The following is a 20,903-nucleotide window of genomic DNA, read 5'->3' on the forward strand; positions in this document are numbered from 1 at the left end:
TGATTAAACCACACACGTTAAAATAAGTGTGCTGAAACCTGTAGACAGGTTTGATGAGCACCAAGCTTCATTGTTCTTCCTCTGGCTTGAGCAGGTCTTCAGGGTTTTGAGTTCCTGCTCTGTAAAGTGGGCAGCAGGTCCATCTGGAAACTTTGTGGAGGGCCATGGTAATGGAAAAGTGACACGATGAAAACAATTAAGCCAAATGAAGGGAAAATTATTAGAAAATGCAGACCAGACAAATGGTCTGAGTTGTGATGTAACATGAGACTGGACCTCATGCTAGAACTAGCAGAGCCGCCTCGTGCAATGCAGACTTTAGACAGTTCCTTCTGCAGCTGAGGAAAGGCTGTCTTTAGCTGGAGCTCTCCATTTTTCCTTGGGAGCTCTGCGTATGTTGACAAAATGGTATCTCATGACCGCAATAAAAGAAATCGCAATTATCTCCAGCTCTGATTATTTTCTGCACTTGGGCAACAGACTTCTTCTAGCAGGCAATGTTTAAATTGTTATGAAAACAAAGTGTTCTTGCATCTTGTATGATTACCAATTTTTTGTTTCTTGACTGATCTTTCAGTGAATGTTAAAAAACCACACAGCTTTCTTGAAGACTGGACAATGTACAGATTATAATTTTTAAAGATAATGAGTCATTATTTAGGTATTACTGCAGAAGTGGTTCCTAAGTTTTCTTCAAGCATAGAAAATAGCCTCTTTTCTTTGTGATCAGTGGAGAAATGGCCATCCTGTGTTGCACCAAATCTTGTAGAACAGTGTGAACTAAAGAGTAACATGAGGAAATTTCATCTAAAAAAAAAATGCATTAAAAGGGGAGCTTTATATGGAAACAGGCATGGATTTAATACTTCTCCTGGATGCTATAATAAAATATTTCATTAGTCTTTCAGGAATGGAAGGCAGATGGATATTTAACTGACATTCTGCATAGAAACCAGAAACTGAACATTTTATTAATTTTATCAGTTGCATGGTACCACTTGAATGGAAACCAAAGATTGAAGTTTTTATTCATTTTATCTGTTCTCTTATGAGGAGAAAAGGATTAACTGTAACTGTTCTTTATCTGAATTTCTGATATCTGAAATGGAAACTATTCTAGTCTGTGTAGCCTTTAAACAGTCTCTCCTCTTGTTTATTATAGTTGGTGACGTGATTTTTGCCCATAAAATTAAATTAATTAATTATTTAAGGGAAAAAGTTGAAATCTTCATGTCTTCTTTTGAAGTATGATTTTTGGAAGCCCAGAAATTCTGCTGTGCTAAGTATTACTTAGCTGTTAGACACATACAGTGTCTCAGGACATGTTGAGATGAGGAGTTCTATTTTCCTCAAGTGTACCAAATTAGATTATTATCTGGTTAACTTTCTTAATGGGCTAGAATGTTAGTGAAAATCATAGAAGTGGAACTGGGGTTTCCGAAAGTGAGACACTTTCCCAAGAAGTGGTCATTGACACCTTGACTGGAACCAATGGTCTAGAAATTGAGCTCCAATTGGAATGTAATAGGGAATCCTGCCAGCTAACTTCCTGATACTAGTCCATGGCGCTATATAAATATGCTAATGAAATTAAAGACTCACAGATTATTTTTAGCAAGGTGTTAGTTCCAGTGTCCTGGAAATTTTTCTCGAAGGTATTGATATTCTGCAACCCTTGAGAATTCAATTACATATAATCAGACATTTCTCTCCTTGCAGTCCTGCAGGACATGATCATATGCCCTTCAGAGAAACAAGGAGAAATACCCCGTCTTTATGCTGATACCTACCCGACATCTCTTTACATTCACCATAAACCAGTCATTCTCAAACATATATGTGTGTCAGAAACACCTGGAGAGCATGTTAACATGGATTGCTGGGCTCCATGCTCAGTTTCTAAACCAAGACATCTAGGATGAGGGTCTGAGAATTTTCGTTTCTAACACATGTCCAGCTATTGATGCTGCTGGTCTGAGGACTACACTTCGAGAAGCAGTGTCTCCAAGAAGGCAAGGGATAGTAAACTGGACAAGTTATTTTTATATATAGTCAATCTTCTATGTCAAATTGCCACGTTAGATAAAAGGCCATTTAAAAAAATTTTCATTATAGAAATGGTCTTGTTTGCGTTTTAAGAAAACTGTGGTTTATCTGTACAAGAGAAATACAACTCTTTTTGATTCTTTGGTCTTTCAGCATCAGCATTTAGCCAGCATCTCATAATACAAGCCAGTGATGTATATACGTACCATTTTCAGAGCTGTCTCATATGGTTGGGCGGGTCGTAGGCAGGTCCTGGCTAAAGGGGGTGGGTGAGGGCAAGTGCAGCCTGTATCTAACTCCACAAGCCTTGCATCCAGATAAGGGCTGCAGGTTCCTCCCCAGAGGAAGGGACACCTTTTTCTAATTTACACAAACCTTCAACACTTTCCACTGAAGTAAAGCAAATTTTTTGCATTAAACTCTAAACCTCTTGTTCTTAGAATGACTATCGGAAGCTCTCCATGCAATGCAAAGACTTTGTGGTGGGTGTGCTGGATCTTTGCCGAGACTCGGAAGAGGTAGAAGCTATTCTGAATGGAGATCTGGAATCGGCAGAGCCCCTGGACGTGCACAGGCATAAAGCTTCATTGAGTCGTGTCAAACTTGCCATTAAGTATGAAGTCAAAAAGGTGAGTGGCCCACTCACCCAGCTCCCTATTGGAGTAAATATGTAATATCAACTATGTCATAATCCCAGAAAATTGTTTTTAAATCATAAGAATAAATGCTGTTGGTAAAAGATTTTTTTTCTTTCACGAGAGAGATTAAGTGAAGTAGCATGGTAAAAGTGTGAGTCAAGCTAGACTCAAGTGTGAGTCTAGCTTCTGATCCTTTCTCCTTTTTATCCATTGCGGGTCCTTGGATAAGTCATAAAACTTCTTTAAATTTCAGTTTCCTCATATAAAAGGAGGATAATATCTCTTATCTGTCTTAGGGTTTTAGTGAGATTTCAATGGATTAAGATATGCAAAAGAACTTTGTAAGTTGTTAATTACAATGCAATTAATAATAATAAAATCTGTTACTTGTATATATTTTTGTAAGGCACAGTTACATACGTTCTCATGTTAATCCTGTGACAAGCCTATGTTATCATCCATTTAACCTATAAAATAGGTGAGATAGATGATGAGATTTCTATTCTACAAGGAATTGGAGGTTTGCCAAGTGTAAATGACATGTCTAAGGGCACACAGCTATGGAGTTGGCCATGCAGTTGCCAGAAATAAAAGTTATGATTACTTTTTTACTCTGGTTATTGCAGATAAACTGTTATATGTGTGTATTTGCTACTTGAATAGGGCTTTTAAATTATATAACTACATGAAAATTGTAGTTATGATGTTTCACTATAATAAAAATCTCAATTATCTAGACTCTAACAGCTTATATATGTTATATAACTGAAATTTCTTTGTATTTCAAGAGAAACCAATAAGTCCCAAAGTAGTAAGCTGTTATCAGGAATAGATCTGGTGTCATGAACTGGGCGATCTGTAGATAGCTGAGTCTTCTCTCCTCCCTGCAATGTGGCATGATGCTTAAGAGTGCAGGCCCTGGAGCCAACCTGGCAAGGGTTCAAGTCTTAACTTAACCACATGTTCCCTGAGTGACCACAGGCAAGTCCCTAACCAGTCTAAGCCTCGGTCTGCTCCTTAGTAATAGTGAGGACAGCAATAATAACTACATTTTCAGTTGTTTTGAGGATTGCATGCGCTAATGCATGTAAGGTAATCAGCACAGGTATAGTACATGGTGATTATTCAATAAGAATTAGCTAATAACATTTCGATATTATGAAAATTTATTCTCGGAATGATGCCTCTTAAGCAAGTTCAGTTCTTAGTTGTCATGTTCACTGTACTGGTTCCAGTCCTCAGTAGCAGACCAAAGCAAATTTAAGCAGAAAGGAATTTAGTAAGGGATATTAGGTGGCTTGCAGAATCATTAGGAGAGATGGAGGAACAAGCTTATCTAAGCTGTTCCTTAGAACAGCTTCCAGAAACCTTGCTCAGAACCAGGCCCAGAACTGACCTAGTAATGGAGTTTCTGTGGCCCAAACAGAGCAGTTCTGCCTCTGCTGCAGATGGCCTGCTCCCGCACCAGCAGAAAAGATGCCCTGAATCCTGCCTGTTATATGTGAGCCCTTCCCAATCAGAGGCCTGCACATATGCCTCTGAGCAGTGGAACCTAGGCAGATGCTGGTACCCTAGCAGCGAGTGAAAATGGGAAATCTCTTTCTCTCTCTCTGTACACACACACAATTCTACCACAATGTATAGAACTTCCACATGTAGTGTTCACAATGTTTTAGCCAGCCATTAATGACAGACTCCCCTCTATTTAATAAGACAGTTAAATGTGAAGATTCTCAGAAAATATTGAAGTAAATAACTTTTCCAGGAATTGTCAGTTACGAGATAATTAAATTGGCTCAACTTCCCTCCTCTCAGAACATTCTTGCTAGTTGAGGTTTTGCTATATTGGATGAAAAAGATCATTTTGAATAAGACTGATATTGAACCATTTTTAAAAAACCGTCTGGACATTTATTCACAGACCTTGCAATACGCGTCTCTTCTCTTTAACACCTGAGAGGAGAGAATTGATTTCAGACGTCCCTGGTTCTTTATCATGGCTTTGAAAGTGTCATATTAGCAGAGACAGCTCATCTACAGATATGCTTCTGTTAACCAAAGTGTCTTGCAGAGTGAATGTCTTCCTGCATGTTAATTTTAAATAAATTGGTGTGTAGGTTACAATGTATGAGGTGTCATTAATCATAAATTTGCTATCAGTCAACTACCAGGAAACAGCAAGAAAAAAAATGTATTTGGAACTGAAAGGGAATTTAGGACTTTGCAGGTATTTCTGGTTTTGTTTGTTTTATGCTATAAGAGGAATATTAGTTAAAATCTTTGATTTGGAATCTTTACTCAATAAATGTATATAAGAACTCTATTCTAGAATGGCCAAAAAACCCCAAGTTCCCTTTTCTTTCTTCCTTTCTTCCGCCCTTCCTACCTTCCCTCCTTCCTTCCTTCCTTCCCTCCCTCTCTACCTCCTTCCCTCCCTCACTCCTTCCTTCCTTCCTTCCTTCTTTCCTCTCCTCTCCTCTCCTCCTCTCCCCTCCCTTCCCCTCCCCTCTCCTCTCCTCTCCTTTCTCTCCAAGGCTTCCCTCGTTTTCCACTCCACACTCACCCATCTCCATCTAACAAAGAGAGAAGTACCCTCATCCACTTTTCCTGCTTCATTTTTCCATCATCTCATTTCTAGCCCCCAGGCAAAACCAAGTAAAATTACAATGATGGGTGAACCCTCCCCCCTGTGGAACTGAGGGAGTCTCCAGCTAGATGCAAGGCACTGGGATTTCAAAATAACTTTATATGTTATGGAATTCCCCCCCCCATAATGTAATAAACTCATGTTTATTCAAATCAACCCATAATTCCACCAAGGAAACCAGTTTCATGAACTGGTAAGCCATTTAGGTCCCACTAGAGACTCAGAAGTCTCTTCTGCCATCTGCCCAAGATCTACCCCCAGCTCTGGTTCTGAGGCTGCTGGCTTCTATCTGGCCTCAGAGTTCCCAGAGCTCAGGTCTTCAGCCCAGGCCTTAGAGAATCAATGGCAGTTAATCAAGAAAATGAAAATATAAAAGACCTGACCAGGAGAGATCTGAACATGAATTTAATGTTTATGTAGGAAAGAGCTTTCCACTATAAAAGCATAGAAGAAATAACAAAGCAAAAATATAAATAATTTCACCTCATACATCTTAAAACCTCTGTACATCAGAAAGATGATAAGCAAAAAAGTGAAGGGCAAACTGAGAAAAGTATTTTTCTCAAATATAACTTACAAAGGGTTGGTGTTCTTAATATCCAAAGAGCTCAAACAAATTTGTAAGGAAACTTTCTAGAGCCCTGTAGAAAAATAAGCAAAGGGCTTGAACAGGTAGTTCACAGAAGAGAAAATTCAAATGGCTCATAAACATATTTAAAAATTTCAAACCCTCCCGTAATAAAAGAAATGCATACTAACTTACAAATACCATTTCCCCTCTCTCAAATTATTAAAGAGTAAAAAGTTACAATTCTCAGTACTGTTGAGAATTCAAAATCTGATTTTGAAAGTGAGTACAAGAAAATTAACTTTTAGACAAAAACGTTAATTATTTTCCAATTAGAATAATGGACTATTTGCTCAAAAAAGAAGTCCTAACTGTACCTCTGTCTTCTCTGTGACTTGAGGATGAACATAAGTCCCCTCCCCTCACAGAAATAATGAGAGTTCTGCCTACTTCTGGTGAGCTATGTCTATTGTAAGAAAGCCCTTGATGAAGATAAAAGATACTAGAACTTGATAGACCATCGAATCTGGAAAACTAGGCTCTTGAGAAAGAGGAGAACATTTCCTGAGTTCATCCTCCTTGCTCTCTTATTTCCTCCATAGTGGGATTAGGTTTCACTATAGAAAAATCATCTAGAAAAGAGACGTGCAGCAATATATACACGTAAAATTATCCACTGTATATGCAGAAAGTGTGCAGAGAAAGTCCAGAAATTGAGCCACGCAATGAGCAAGTGGTAAATATACTACAGGATCTGGGGGGGGGTGGTGCTGGCCGCTGCGGTCTGAGTCCTATGCTGTGCAGCCCCTTGGCCAGGTTTGTGCTCAGGCACCAAGAGGTAACAGAACATTTTGCACTCAGTAGGTTTGAAATCCAGAAAAATTGCACCATGTAAGTTTTTGGTTTACATATCACAATTCAAAGAACTTTAAAAAGAAGTTGAATGATCTAGTTTTTATTCATGAGAATATTTTCTTTTAAATTGTATAGACTGTGGCTCCAACAATGTATTAAAAACAAAAACAGAGAGTTCCTACCATGTTTTTGCACAACAGTATTCTCATGAAGATAGTTCTTATAAGGGCTGATTGATAAAAAGACAGTGAAACATGATTTTTTTCTTTTTAAGTTGAAAATTATCTAATTGTTTTCCACAACCTGCCCTGACTGCTGGTTCAGTTTACAATCTGTTAGTCATTTGGCAGGAAAAAAAATGTTTGCTCTCAATGCTACAGTAGTTTTGTTGCATCGAAAGATTGAGACTTACTTGTGTGTCAGGCATTCTCCCTTTAAATCAGAAAACCTCAAATAAAGGTATTATTTTTGTAATGATTTCAGTTTGCTGGCCCACTGAAGTTAGGAAACAACATACTAATTTTTATCCAGCTGGCTATGACTAGTGTGGCAGCATAAGGAGACTTTTTTAGATGGTACAACAGTTTTAAGAGATAAAGGTCACTGCCCTATTTCGAAGTCTTTGGAAAGAGCAAAACTTGTCTCCTGGAGGGATTAGTTTTTTTTTTTCCCTCACTTGCTACTATTGTATTGGTTTTATTTTCTTTTTTTAAATGTTCCTTGTGTACATGTGTTAGGATTTTAAATCATTGGAGGAAAATATCTATTTGTATTTTCTTTCCGTGGATTAAAAGGGATCAACAGATAACCATATGGTAGTGTATTATTATCTCAGTTAAGAAGGGGGTAGAATTAGTAATAAGGAAATATACCTGTTAAGCTGAATTTTAAAGTGTGATAAGTAAAATGCAAACATCACGATTTTGTCTAGTACAGTAATGTGTCGCTTAACAACAGGGATACATTCTGAGAAATGTGTCATTAAGCAATCTTGTTGTGCAAACATCATAGAGTGTACTTACACAAACCTAGATGGTATAGCCCACTACACACCTGGGCTATATGGTACTAATCCTATGGGACCATAGTGTCCTATTGGACACTCTTTTTTGAAAATATGTTGGCACTCTTAGTTGATTTGTGAATTACCCTGATTAATTCCCAACCTTGGGCAAAGTGTACTTGGCCATTCAAAGAAAGGTATATGCAGCTGCACATGGGCACCTTTTGGCATAGAGACCTTTTTACGTGGGCCTGGCGACAAATACATTCTGCTACCTGAATAAGGACAGGGTGTAACGAAATCCCTCTCCTTCTAAATAGATGCAGGCAGATGACTTAGCAAAATCAAATGGCAAAATAAAATAAAATAAAATAAAATGGCAGGGCTGAAATAAGTATAATTAGCTCATTCTTTCCTGATTAGAATTGTAGTTGTAAAAGAACTGCTAGAGATCAATGTTTGTGGCTTTTTGACCTGTGATAGAGGAAGCAAAAAAGGAGGACAGATTACGGAAATAGAAAGGAAATGACATTTGACGCCAGTTCCTGGAAGCAGTGCAAGTGTGTGGACACAGCATAACACTTACGGGTTCATTGACTCTGCACGTTTGCAGTGGTAGTACGTACATATACATAGGACATATCATGTATGTATTTTTCTTACATGTAGCTTTTTAGGAGTTGCTCATGAAACTTAATAACGCATTTCTCTTTTAGCTATAGTCTACAATAAACCAGTTAACTCTTTTCTTTTCCATTTTGAATTGAATGCAAGTAAGCTGGCAGACGGCAAGATGGGACACATTTCCACAAAGGAAAGCATGTGTCACCCAGATTCCAGAGAGGAGTCTGTGAATTATGAAGAGTTTCAGTCAGAAAGAACTATGATTAAGGACAACATCTATTTTGCCCTCTTGTTTCCACTTTAGTTTTTCTATTAGTTCTGAAGCAATTTTGAAAAATGGAGGGAACATAAAGGAGAATATTACCAGAACCTTGTTGTGGATAAATGCGCATTAATATCTTTAGGATGATGCACATGCATTCAATAGTCGAACTGTCGACAAAGGCATGGTAACCTACCTCTCTCTCTCTGTCTCTCTCTACCAACAGTTTGTGGCTCACCCCAACTGCCAGCAGCAGCTCTTGACAATCTGGTACGAGAACCTCTCAGGCCTGCGGGAACAGACCATAGCTATCAAGTGTCTGGTTGTGCTGGTCGTGGCCTTGGGCCTTCCGTTTCTTGCCATCGGCTACTGGATCGCACCTTGCAGCAGGGTACAGGCTTTTCTACAGCCGTTTCCTCTGTGGTTGGTGTACCATGTCCTCATGGGATGAAAAAGGAAAAAGCTTCCTACTTAAGGCTCTTATCGGTTTTACCCTGAATGTTAATTGACTCAAGAACACGAATTCTGCTTTTTAACGACTGGATAAATTCAAATAAGGGATGAAAACGTATTTGGTACTACTGGGATAGATCACATTTGCAGGCATATAATACTTAGGCTTTTAAGATAAAATCCACATGGTAGACAGGAGGAAAAGCTACTTGAGTGAAGGAGCACTTGTGCTAATTCTATTGATAGCTTAATAAGTAGACTGGGCTAACCTGTGAAAGGGGAACAGCAGTACTGTGGTGGTACCAAGAAACAGTGGACCTGAGAACTGAAAGGGAACTCATCTGAACCTGTCAAAGAGATCTGAGGCTGAGGGTATTAAGCACAGTTAACAAACAGTGGTATTCTCCAAAGTCTTCAAGAAAGTGCATGTCAAGTTCCTTTAGCCCTTTGTTCTTTCAGGAGATTCTAAAAAAATGTAGAATTTGGGCTTGGGGGCTTTGGATTTTTTAAATTGTTTATCTAGTTTTGCTTGATTCATTTTGTTCACTACCTTTATCCCGCTCTCAACTTGCCAGGGTAGAGTCGATTTAATTGTGCCTAAGAGATCCTCTAAACAAGATGTGGAAAGAATACTAGTCATGCTAACAGAATCTGTATTAGGTTAATAAAGGGCACTGCCAGGCAGAAGAAGCTGTTCTGAGATCCTTTAATCCTGTTTTTATATTCCAAAATCTGCTTTTGTTTAAATCAGAGGCAATTTCAGGCAAAACGAGTCAAGGCCACTTAGAAATGACCCTGGAAATCCGTCATCTCTGGCTCAGCAGTCTCGCCCGGCAGAGTCCTGCTCCGCAGGCACCATATATGCGTGAGAATGTTCATCCATCTTACTTTATTGTTGAGCTGCCCATGCAATTTAAGGCATAAAATTTTTCATTTTGATCAATTTTGATGACTCGACTAAGTTCCTTTGTTATGTATCATGGAAAATGACCTTAAGATTCTTCATATATATAAACACTAAAGACTAAAAACTATAAATAATTATAGAGCATGCATTAAAACAAAAATCATTCCACCCAAATAATTTCCCTTTCTGGGGGAAATGAATTAGAAAGATCAAGTTTATAAATGTCTGTTCTTAGGGCAGCTTAGTCAGTTAAAACGTTACATCAGGTTTTAAGTTGGCATCTTGAAGTCCACTCTTTTCTCTTCACTTGTAAAAGTGCCCAGCAGAGAAAGGAAAGGAGGGAATTGAGTTGCTTCTGGAGCCCACATTTATACCTGCCATCCTTCACCTATCCTATGGTGAAAAGACAACATAGCAAGAATTCTCCACATGTATCCCATTTTTAAGATAGGCATGCTGCTTTCTTTTCATGGTATTTAAAGTTTTAAAAGATCTTTGGAAGAAATGGACTTGACGCTCCCAAGAAATCACTACGTGCTACCCAGAATGTCCCCTCTTTGCAGCTGCAGAACAGCACAGTGATGTGTAAATGTGTTGTTTATTTTTCTGTCTAATATGGAAAATGTGGCATTTGTCTGTGTGCATTCATGTTCAATCTCAGAAATGTTTGACATTCTTTGGTGATTTGTTGACATCAAATTAAGGTCCTGGACATAGAAAAACATTTGTTTGAAGTTACTGTCTTTTAAATGTGAACCTTGGTACTTTTTAAGGTCACAGACTGAGTTTGAAAGTAGGGTCTGAATATGTAGAATAGAGAACTTATTTGACAAATCTACCAAATGTACTTAATGCTTGGACTGCAGAGGCCCTTGGGACAGGAGGAATTGTTTTTCATTTCTATTAGAACATGGGGCTTTTAAGGACATTATATCACATGGGATTTTAAAGGAGTTACCTCAAAATAATTATAAACTGAACTTTACAAATGCTTTTGTACTAAATATATGATTTTCCAAACTCAGGGATGACTTTTAATTAAGTTAACCTACTTAGAGGTTTTAATTATTGTGTCTCTCTCTCTTCTTATTGGGGTAGTAACAGATAAAATATTTATCTTGATTATAATATTTTCTGCCTATTTTATATCATACAAAGTACAACTTGATTTTGGAATATTTAGAAGTGAGAACTAACATTTACTTTGGCAGTAGTAAGAGTTTTTTTAATCTTCAAAGAGTTTGTAATGTGCTACAAACACATTATAAGATTTCAATTATAAATGAATGAGTCTGCAAAATCATCATAACATTTCAATTATAAAGTAATAGGGAATTACTCTTTACAAATTTGGAATTTTTTTTTCTAGACTCTGAAAACCTTGACATTGCATAGTCTTTCATGTAAAAATAAGAATAACCAATATATGCCTTGTGATTTCTAGAAATGCATCTGTGAATGCAGTATATCATAAGAAAAATTGGATATTTAGAAACAATGAAGTTTGAAGGCTTCTTAAATTATTCTTGGAGGAAGCATCCCTTACAAGGAGTAATTTTCACAATGTATAGCTCTTCAGAAACAGAAGTCGAATTTTGAAAGTGTTCTCATTTCATCTGTTTTTTTTTATCCTGTATAGTAATTTTCATAAGTGGAAGCCAGATTTTTTTAGTAAGAGTTTCCCCTCTTCTTCTGTTTGTCTTATTACAGCTGGGGAAAATTCTGCGAAGCCCTTTTATGAAGTTTGTGGCACATGCTGCTTCTTTCATCATCTTCCTGGGCCTGCTTGTGTTCAATGCCTCAGACAGGTTCGAAGGCATCACCACGCTGCCAAACATCACTGTCATTGACTATCCCAAACAGATCTTCAGGGTGAAAACCACCCAGTTCACATGGACTGAAATGCTAATTATGGTGTGGGTTCTTGGTAAGCCTTTTATTTTAAATATTCTAATTTCTACCAAAAAGAATATCTATATAATGATTGTCATTTTCTATTTAAATTTTCTATTTAAATAGAAAATTAAAATGTTATTGTACATTATATGGTGACAACATCACCATTGTAAGATAAGCAGAATAGAAAAATAATTGAATAATTTAGCAGCTTGATAATGCTAAAAGGTATCCCTTAATACTAAAAAAAATTTTTACGAGTAACATGAGCCTAATTATAAATACACCATGTTTCGGAAATCTAACTTCAGTTCTTGAATAAAATATAAGTTTTTTAATGTGACTCACTGTGATGATCAAATATTTAATTGAAGTACTTGTAAAATAACCCAATGGCTATTAACTGATTAAAGGATGTTTATTGCTTTACTTTCAGAGTTTTTTTTTTAGGAGAGTTTCCATTTTCAGAATGTTTATTACTTCACCTCACAATAGCCCATTTTGAATAGCTATGTTAAAGTGAAAATTTTAAGCAATGTGAGGAAAAAATATGGAGAGTGGAACCAGTTTATCTATTGATCATTAATTCAAAGTCATTTTCGTATATTCTTCTGTGTCACCCAGGGTGTTTCATGTTCTTGAATTAATAGGTTGGTTCTCTCCCTCATTCACTGCTGTGGCCTCAACTTGGGTCAAGTAATTATTTTACGAATTTTATTTTGAGCCATTACATTTCTTTTTAAAATTCCACAATATTTTCCCCTTACATAGTCAGGACAAGTTGTTAAATTGGGATATTTTATCCTTTTCTCCCAGAATGGCATTTTCTGCTTTCAGTTTCTTCATAATGTCCTAGAGCCTCCTGCTTAAGGTTTCTTCTTTTTCCAATGATATTCCTCACCCCCTAGCAGGAAGCTGAAATGGGGATGGAGGGTAGGGGAGTGATGTAAGTGTTCCTGGATGATTTGGAAACTGTTCTTGTTAAAAGTCTGTAGTAAGTTTCTCATTTAGAGGCTTATTTCTCCAATAATCACTATGGTTTGATACTTAACCATTGTGATTTTATAAAGAAGAATTTTCTCCTCTCCTCCAAAAGTCTCATGGGGCAAAACTGTTTGACTTGAAGAGTCTTGCTTGCTTATTTCCTTCTCCCCTTCCGTCCCCACCCCTCTGTATGAGCAGCTCCATTGCTGCTGCCACATGGACTGTGTTTCCCCGAACTCTAACTTGGTGGCGTGAATCATTCCTTTAGCCGAAGCTTCTCCTTCCGTTCAACTCTGCGCAGGGCCTCAGTGGTGTACAGTCATTCGGTGCTTTATGGTGCCTAGGGTGGTGCTTGACATATGGGGCATTTTATAGATGGGGACTGATGGTGGACAAAATAATAGCTTCTAGTGTAAGCTGTAAAATCTAATCTGTACCCTCTGTGTGTGTTGTGACAGGAATGATGTGGTCTGAGTGTAAAGAGCTCTGGCTAGAAGGACCTAGGGAGTACATTTTGCAGTTGTGGAATGTGCTAGACTTCGGGATGCTCTCCATCTTCATTGCTGCTTTCACGGCGAGATTCCTAGCTTTCCTTCAGGCAACGAAAGCACAACAGTATGTGGACAGTTATGTCCAAGAGAGCGACCTCAGTGAAGTTACGCTTCCACCAGAGATACAGTATTTCACTTACGGTGAGTTATTAGCTGCAGGGTCCTCTTATGTTTTAGGAAGAGAATTGGAACCACATTTTGGAAGGAAATGCCAGTAAAGAGTATGTTTAGTATGACATGTATGTTGAATGTGTGTCGACAGTGGAGAAAGCATGAGCTTTAGAGTTGTACACAGCTGGGTTCATATCAAGGCTATGACTCTCCCTTGCTGTGTGACTTTGTTCAAGTTAATTTATTTCTCTGTGCCTTGGTTTTCAAAAATCTATAAAAAGAAAGTGTTGCAAGGTGGGATAAAATTACCTTTATATATTTTTTTACATAATTTTTTATGTAATTACCCTTATATATTTTTAGGAGAATAAAATTGTCTTAGGGAAAAAAATAGCTCAATAAACTACATGATGTGGGAGATGAGTCCCTGAGAGCATTGACTGGAGAAGATAAAATAATAAAAGGTGTTAAACTGCTATACAAGTGAAGTGAACAAAAATTCAGCAGAGGTGGGAAGTAGGAGCTAAAGTGACCATGAGAATGTAAGCTCTGGAGAACTGGCAGAAATCCTGGGGAGGATGTTATGCTCCTCCTCAACATGACATGGAATGGAATTCATGCTAAACTTCCCTATGTTGTGAACAGCAGGGAAATCCCAGCTGACATGCAGTGTGCAAGGATCCTTGCCCAGCACAAACCGATGTTAAGCAATGTTAGCCTGCCTTCCCTTGAGGCCAAGTTGGGGAGCCACAATTAGCAAATTTTCATATAGTTGCAAAAACTTAAGTATGGAAAAGACTTTAGACATTATTGTCTAATCCTCATTTTACAGATAAGGAAACTCAGGCACAGAGTTTAAATGTGTTCTGATTGTGAGGAATAACTCTTTATAAGTGTAATTAAGGCTTACATGGTGATAAGTAGAAGCAGCATGTTAACATTATTGAAGAAGGCTGGATGCCTGCTCCAAAATATAAGATGTACATTTCACACACTGTGAATTTTAAACACATTATCTCTTATGGTCAGCACGCAAAGATTTTTATATACCAAGGAGACCAGATCAAATGAGAAAATGATTACCATTTAAAATTAAAAAATTAGCTATAGTATGTATCTTGTATAATATATATCTTTGTAACATATATTATATATATATATATATATATATATATATATATATATATATATCTTGGCCATTTGTGTAATGTATATCTTGACTGTTTCAATATATGTGTATCTTGACTATTTCAATAACTATTTATTTAAGTTTATTTATGTGTATCTAATGACTATTGTCTGGAGGGAAATTTGTGAATGCAGGCTTTGCTCCTGATTATGTGTATGATTTTGGTCAAGATTTTAGCCTTTCTAAGTCTTGGTTGCTCTAAAAAGAGGATAATAATAACATCAAATCCATAAGATCGTTGAAAGAACAGTGCCTGGTACATATTAAACATTCAATAAGTGTTAATTTTTGTTGTTGTTGCAAATGTCTACAGTGCATCCATTCTTCCAGGAGTGACCCAGTTCTCACAAAGTTAACCACATAGTGTTTCATTGACCTTCCAGGGAAATGAGTATCCAGTAGTCTGCTGTGAACTTACTAAGTGACCTTGAAAGAGGTGTTGGAGGTCCTCATTTAGAATCTATGTCCAAAATTTTTGCACCTGAGTAGCATTTTACATTTTCCAGGAGCAAATTATATTGCTCAGATATCACATTGACAGCACCATTGTGATTCAGTGACATTCTTCCTTCTCGTAATAGAACATTTTACTTGCACAGACTGTTAGATGAACTAATTTCCCCACGAAATATGGAAAAGAAGTTTTGTGCCAACAGAGCCTATAGGATGACAAAATAGCTGGTCAATAAGTCTGGTAACTGAGGGGATGAGTCAGGCAAATCCGTTGTTTTGTTAGCCTGGACACAGTCTGTGTCTAATGAAGTGTTTCCCTCTTTCTTCATCTTCTGTACTTTATTCCGTTTCTACTCAATGTAAAGTCACCTTAGTATATTTATAATAGTGTTTCCTCCATTAAAAGAATCTATATGAATGTAGAATTCTTATGTTTCTGGTTTAACATGAAAAATAGTGCCTAGACAGTTAATTGCATCTCAAGTAGTTTCAACTGAGATAATAGCCACCAACCTGTAAGAGAGATCCTATTTAAGGTATTTATTTTGCATTGTTAGCAATGAATAGAAAGTTCCGTTTTAAATCTCTTCTCTCTGTTTTTCTAGCCAGAGATAAATGGCTCCCTTCCGACCCTCAGATCATATCTGAAGGCCTCTATGCCATAGCCGTCGTGCTCAGCTTCTCTCGGATCGCATACATCCTCCCTGCAAATGAGAGCTTTGGCCCCTTACAGATCTCTCTTGGAAGGACTGTGAAGGATATATTCAAGTTCATGGTCCTCTTTATTATGGTGTTTCTTGCCTTTATGATTGGCATGTTCATACTTTATTCTTACTACCTTGGGGCTAAAGTAAATGCTGCTTTTACCACGTAAGTAAGACATCTTATAAAAAAGGTATGATGGAAAAATTTCAATGATTGTAATAAAAGATGTTTTTAAGAGCAAAAAGCCATTAAAAACAGTTAGTGCTTGTGTGTGATTACATTGCTCCAAAGTCTCATTTCTTTGAGCTTAGTGAGCATTCTACCAGAGGATGGATCAGAATTTGGAAAAATCCTAGACAGCACTGGCTATCTTAAGAGAATTGGGTAACAAATTTTTAATGTTGGATGTCTCTTACGTTATATATGACATTAAATTTAGTTTCATCATTTTTTAACCATTACTACTGTTTCAAAAAAGAGGCATAAGCTTTTATTTTAATGTATCATTAATCAGTACATGGATTTAAGTAAGAAGAAATCATAGCTAAAAGTTGTACAGCCCACCATAATGGTAATACTCCTTCCTTCCTTTGGTCGTCCTGAAGACTCACCTTGCTCGTGAAGTCTTCCTTGATTTAGCTTCCTTAGTTGTCCTTTTAAGTTCCCTCAGCATGGAGACATCCAGATTGTGAGGTCCTCTCTCACCCATTGGTGCTTTGTTGTCATAAAGGTGGGCCTTACCTCTGTGCTGTGATCCTTTCAGGTGGGGAGATCATAAACCCTCCCTGCCTCCCTTTGAACCCTGTAATGGCACAGCTGGAAACAAACTAGACCTTCAATAAGTTCCCTGTAGACTAAAATAGAATAGCAAGCCCTTCCAGGAGTCTGAATTGTTTTGAAATGAATTTTTTCAAATGATTAATATAGAGCAAGTCTTAGGGGTAAAAGAGAACTGAAACTTACTTTATTGTTTCTTTACTTTTTTAAATTTTTGGTGAGGAAGATTAGCCCTGAGCTAACATCTGTTGCCAATCCTCCTCTTTTCGCTGAGGAAGATTGGCCCTGGGCTAACATCCATGCCTATCTTCCTCTGCTTTGTGTGTGGGACGCTTGCCATGGCATGGCTTGAGAAGTGGTGTGTAGGTCTGCGCCCGGGATCTGAACCCCAGGCCACCGAAGCGGAGTGCGAGAACTTCACCACCAAGCCACCGGGACAGTCCCTGAAACTCACTTTATTGTGATAAAGAATAAAAATCTGTCTGAACCCAGTAGAAGAAGGACAGAGAGATCCTGCACACAGTGCCACCCGTGCCCCCTTCCTCCTTTGAACTCATATTATACATTCCATTTTCTTCACTATTTTGTGTGAGGATGTGGCAGCATGATATAGTGGAAAGAATGTAGACTCGAAAATCAGGCAGACCTGGATGGAAATGCAGTCTCTGCTATTTTCTAGCTGTGGCCTTTGGTTAAGTTACTTAACATTTCTCAGTGTTAGTTTCCTTATTTACACAGGTTTAAATCAGGTCATTGTGAGGCATATGTAGGGTAATTTATATAAATCCTCATGCCCACAGTAGGAGCTCAGGCCCTGCCAGTGTCCTCTCCTTGTTAGTACTCCCTCCCCCTACACGTATAGATTCTCCACTCCATACAGAGTCAGAGAGAACGAAGCCAGGGGCGGGAAGGTTTGCAAAGGAGCAAGAGAAAGGAGTTGGAGAATTTTGTGATACTATTAAATTATGGCAGGAACAAAAAGGTCGTAGTTTTCCTTATCTCCTTTTAGCACCTCTGCTCTAACATCATACAATGAATGTTTCGTAATAGAGAATAATTCCATAGGAAGAGGAGCCTCTCTATTCAACCCTCTATCCCCAGGGTCTAACATGATTGGTGCTCCTCAATATTTGCTGAATGAATTAATTAATAAATACACTAGTAATAAAACCTACAAATCTATAGATGGTTATTTAGAATTTGTTATAACAAATCGAAAAAAGTACTGTTTCCATAAATCCTTCTTTGGAAAAAGGACTTGCTTTTGAACCTTTCTTTGTAATGGAATTCTACATGTGTAATTGTTTAAGGATTATCCTTGCGGTTCACAAATCAGTGATGACAACTTGGTTATATGACAAAACCAGCCAAATTCGGTTGGCAAAAGTCATTTAAGGGGTAAAAGTAGGCAGTTAGTCTGGTGAGGGCCTAAGTACTAATTGCTGTGATGGAAGAATCGGGAAGTAGGTTATATAAATTAAGAGAAAAGAACAGGAATCTTTCATTCTGTTCCCTTCTCTTCATTTCCAGTTAAGTGTAACTTTTAGGTAGGTAATATATTCTTGTAGCAAAAAAATTTGTAGAGAGGTGTCTACAATGAAAAGCCTCTGCCCTCTTCACCCTTGGGCCCCAGTCTCTTACTCTCCTTAGTTCCCGGGGACAATGGTTTCTTTTGGTTACTTTCAGAGAGATTTTTTTGCATAAACAAGAATGTAAGTATTTGTATACTCCTCTTTTTTTATTTAAACAGTAGAATATTTCACCCTTGCTATATCTTATTTTTTCACTTAATACCATATCTCAAATAACATTTTACATAAACATGAAGATAGATCCGTCTTATTTTTTTCCTGGCGGCTGTATAGCATTCCATTATATGGATGTACCAGAATTACTTACCCACTCCCCTACTGATGGACATTTAGGTTGTTTTCCTTCTTCCCCCTTGCAGTGCTGCAAGGAGTATGTTTGTACATACTTTTTTTGAAGTGAGTAGATAATTTTAATTCCAACCTTGTTCTGTGCCAGAAAACCTGATTTATATTTCTAAACCACCTACAAAATCAAACTCCACACTTTCATCCTTCTAGGAGAAAGGAGTGGTATTGTGGCATGACTTCTGCTTTCCCCTGCTGAGTTCAGAGAATTTTCACTTGATGATAAGAGAAAAGCTAGGAATTGGCACCATTTAGTCAGCAGTTCCTTAAAGTCTGAGAAAATAATTTCTTTTGAATATTACAATAAAATGATTCTACTCTTGGTGTTTATGATAATGATGTTTTATGATGGAATTTTACATCTGTACAGTATTCAGACCCTAACTTGTTTTGCTTTTGACTTTTTAATGTGAAAACTGTTCATTTATTTATTGTGTACCTTATTCTTTCAACAGTGTAGAAGAAAGTTTCAAGACTTTGTTTTGGTCAATATTTGGGTTGTCTGAAGTGACTTCCGTTGTGCTCAAATATGATCACAAATTCATAGAGAATATTGGATACGTTCTTTATGGAATATACAATGTAACTATGGTGGTCGTTTTACTCAACATGCTAATTGCTATGATCAATAGCTCATATCAAGAAATCGAGGTAAACCTGTTTTCTATCCATGGTGTCTATCCTTGCCATCCTGTAATAGCATACTGACCTGCTTTTGTGCCCTGGCGTGCAGCTCAGCTCGTGTAAACAAAGAGGCTTACACCCAGGCAGAGAGAGTCGGGCCGTTTCTCTGTGTTTTCCGCCTGGAGAGATAGGCATGCACCTTCCAGTGTCTTTTACAGGCACAGCAGGGTCCCCATGAATTTACCATCACTCTGCCTTCTCTTAGTATATTTCCGAAGTTTTGAAATTTGTGGCTAGAAGTATTGGCTGTAGGGAAATTATTCTCTCCTAGGTTAGCCAGCCAACCATCTGAAAGGTGCTGGTAGAGGAATCACTGGATGTCTGGCAAACATAATGATGTTCTTTATCTAGTCAGAATTTTTAGTATTCTAGAAATCACTTCACTTTTTGTTTTGGATTGGGCTTGGTTTGATACCTTCCCTCATCGTTGTACATATGTTTTCTTGTGTCTTCCAGTTTAGAGCTCGGTATCTTTTTAGTGCTTTGCTGTTTGTTAAGTCCACTGAATCTCCACTTGTGTTTTAGAAACACATAGGATAGTGTTCTCAAAGCAGAAGTTAGGTCCTCCAGAAATGAAAACGCTGGTTCCCTGAACACCTGCTTGGGTGTGGTAATGGCAGTCTGGGCAGTGAGTGAAATGAGTGAGCCAACTTCCTCCACCTGTGGACCCCTCCTCTTCATTTCTTCTCTTCATCCTTTCTACCAGTTAGGCTTGTTATGGCCACCACCATGGGGCAGCACTGAGGATAAAAAGAGGTATAAGACAGGAACAGGCCACTGAGGGCCTTATGTGACATTTGAGGACATATGGCAGACACATAAACTCCAAAGTGCAGTTCATCTGAGTGCTGTTTTTTTTCCTTTGCCCTTGAAGTATAATATGCTGTATCTACAACCTGGCTTGGATGGGTCAGGATGAGGAGGGAGGGTGGTAGAGAGTGGGGAGTTATTGCTGAATATGCAGAATTGGAGGAGGTGGGGAGGCAGGGAGCAATTAATCTTTTCATCATTCCTTGACCCTGAATTTTTCTTGTGTTTTTGCTTTGTTTTGGGGGGACAGGAAATTCTGGTTAAATTTCAGTGGGTACAGATAGAGGCATATGGAAGAGAAAAATGAAAAAAATGAATATCATAAAAGTGATACTCAAAATATGTACACCAGTAGAGATTATATGCAGATAAATATATATAATTAACTTACCTATTTCAAAAGCATAATTTAGGTTCATTGTAAAACTCTACTGGAATCAATTATTAGAATATTAAATTTTTAAAATGAGTTGTTATTTCTTTTCTATTTTTGTGACACAGGATGACAGTGACGTAGAATGGAAGTTTGCTCGTTCAAAACTTTGGTTATCTTATTTTGATGATGGAAAAACATTACCTCCACCCTTCAGTCTAGTTCCTAGTCCAAAGTCATTTGTTTATTTCATCATGCGGATCATTAACTTTTCCAAATGCAGAAGGAGAAGGCTACAGAAGGATATAGAAATGGGAATGGGTAACTCAAAGTCCAGGGTAGGTATCGAGAACTTACCAAGACCTTAAGATAAATGTTCTGTCTTTCTCCTTGTCTTTTGATGTTTGTTCAATAATTTTTATGCATGAAC

At 37.7% G+C, this 20,903-nt stretch overlaps 1 protein-coding gene across 2 annotated transcripts in view; it reads left to right on the plus strand.

The window, feature by feature from the left end:
- TRPC3 (transient receptor potential cation channel subfamily C member 3) overlaps positions 1-20,903 on the plus strand; it is a 65,311-nt gene that overhangs the window by 23,119 nt on the left and 21,289 nt on the right. For both annotated transcript variants that reach the window (XM_087437669.1, XM_087437670.1), the window contains exons 3-9: positions 2,487-2,675; positions 8,870-9,034; positions 11,714-11,930; positions 13,342-13,575; positions 15,793-16,057; positions 19,062-19,257; positions 20,602-20,811. In XM_087437669.1, the coding sequence (XP_087293795.1) occupies positions 2,487-2,675; positions 8,870-9,034; positions 11,714-11,930; positions 13,342-13,575; positions 15,793-16,057; positions 19,062-19,257; positions 20,602-20,811 (1,476 nt within the window). The remainder of the gene's footprint in view (positions 1-2,486; positions 2,676-8,869; positions 9,035-11,713; positions 11,931-13,341; positions 13,576-15,792; positions 16,058-19,061; positions 19,258-20,601; positions 20,812-20,903) is intronic.

Source organism: Ceratotherium simum, chromosome 12, assembly GCF_057802395.1.
Source record: "Ceratotherium simum simum isolate JZ-2026a chromosome 12, ASM5780239v1, whole genome shotgun sequence".
Classification (NCBI taxonomy): Eukaryota; Metazoa; Chordata; class Mammalia; order Perissodactyla; family Rhinocerotidae; genus Ceratotherium; species Ceratotherium simum.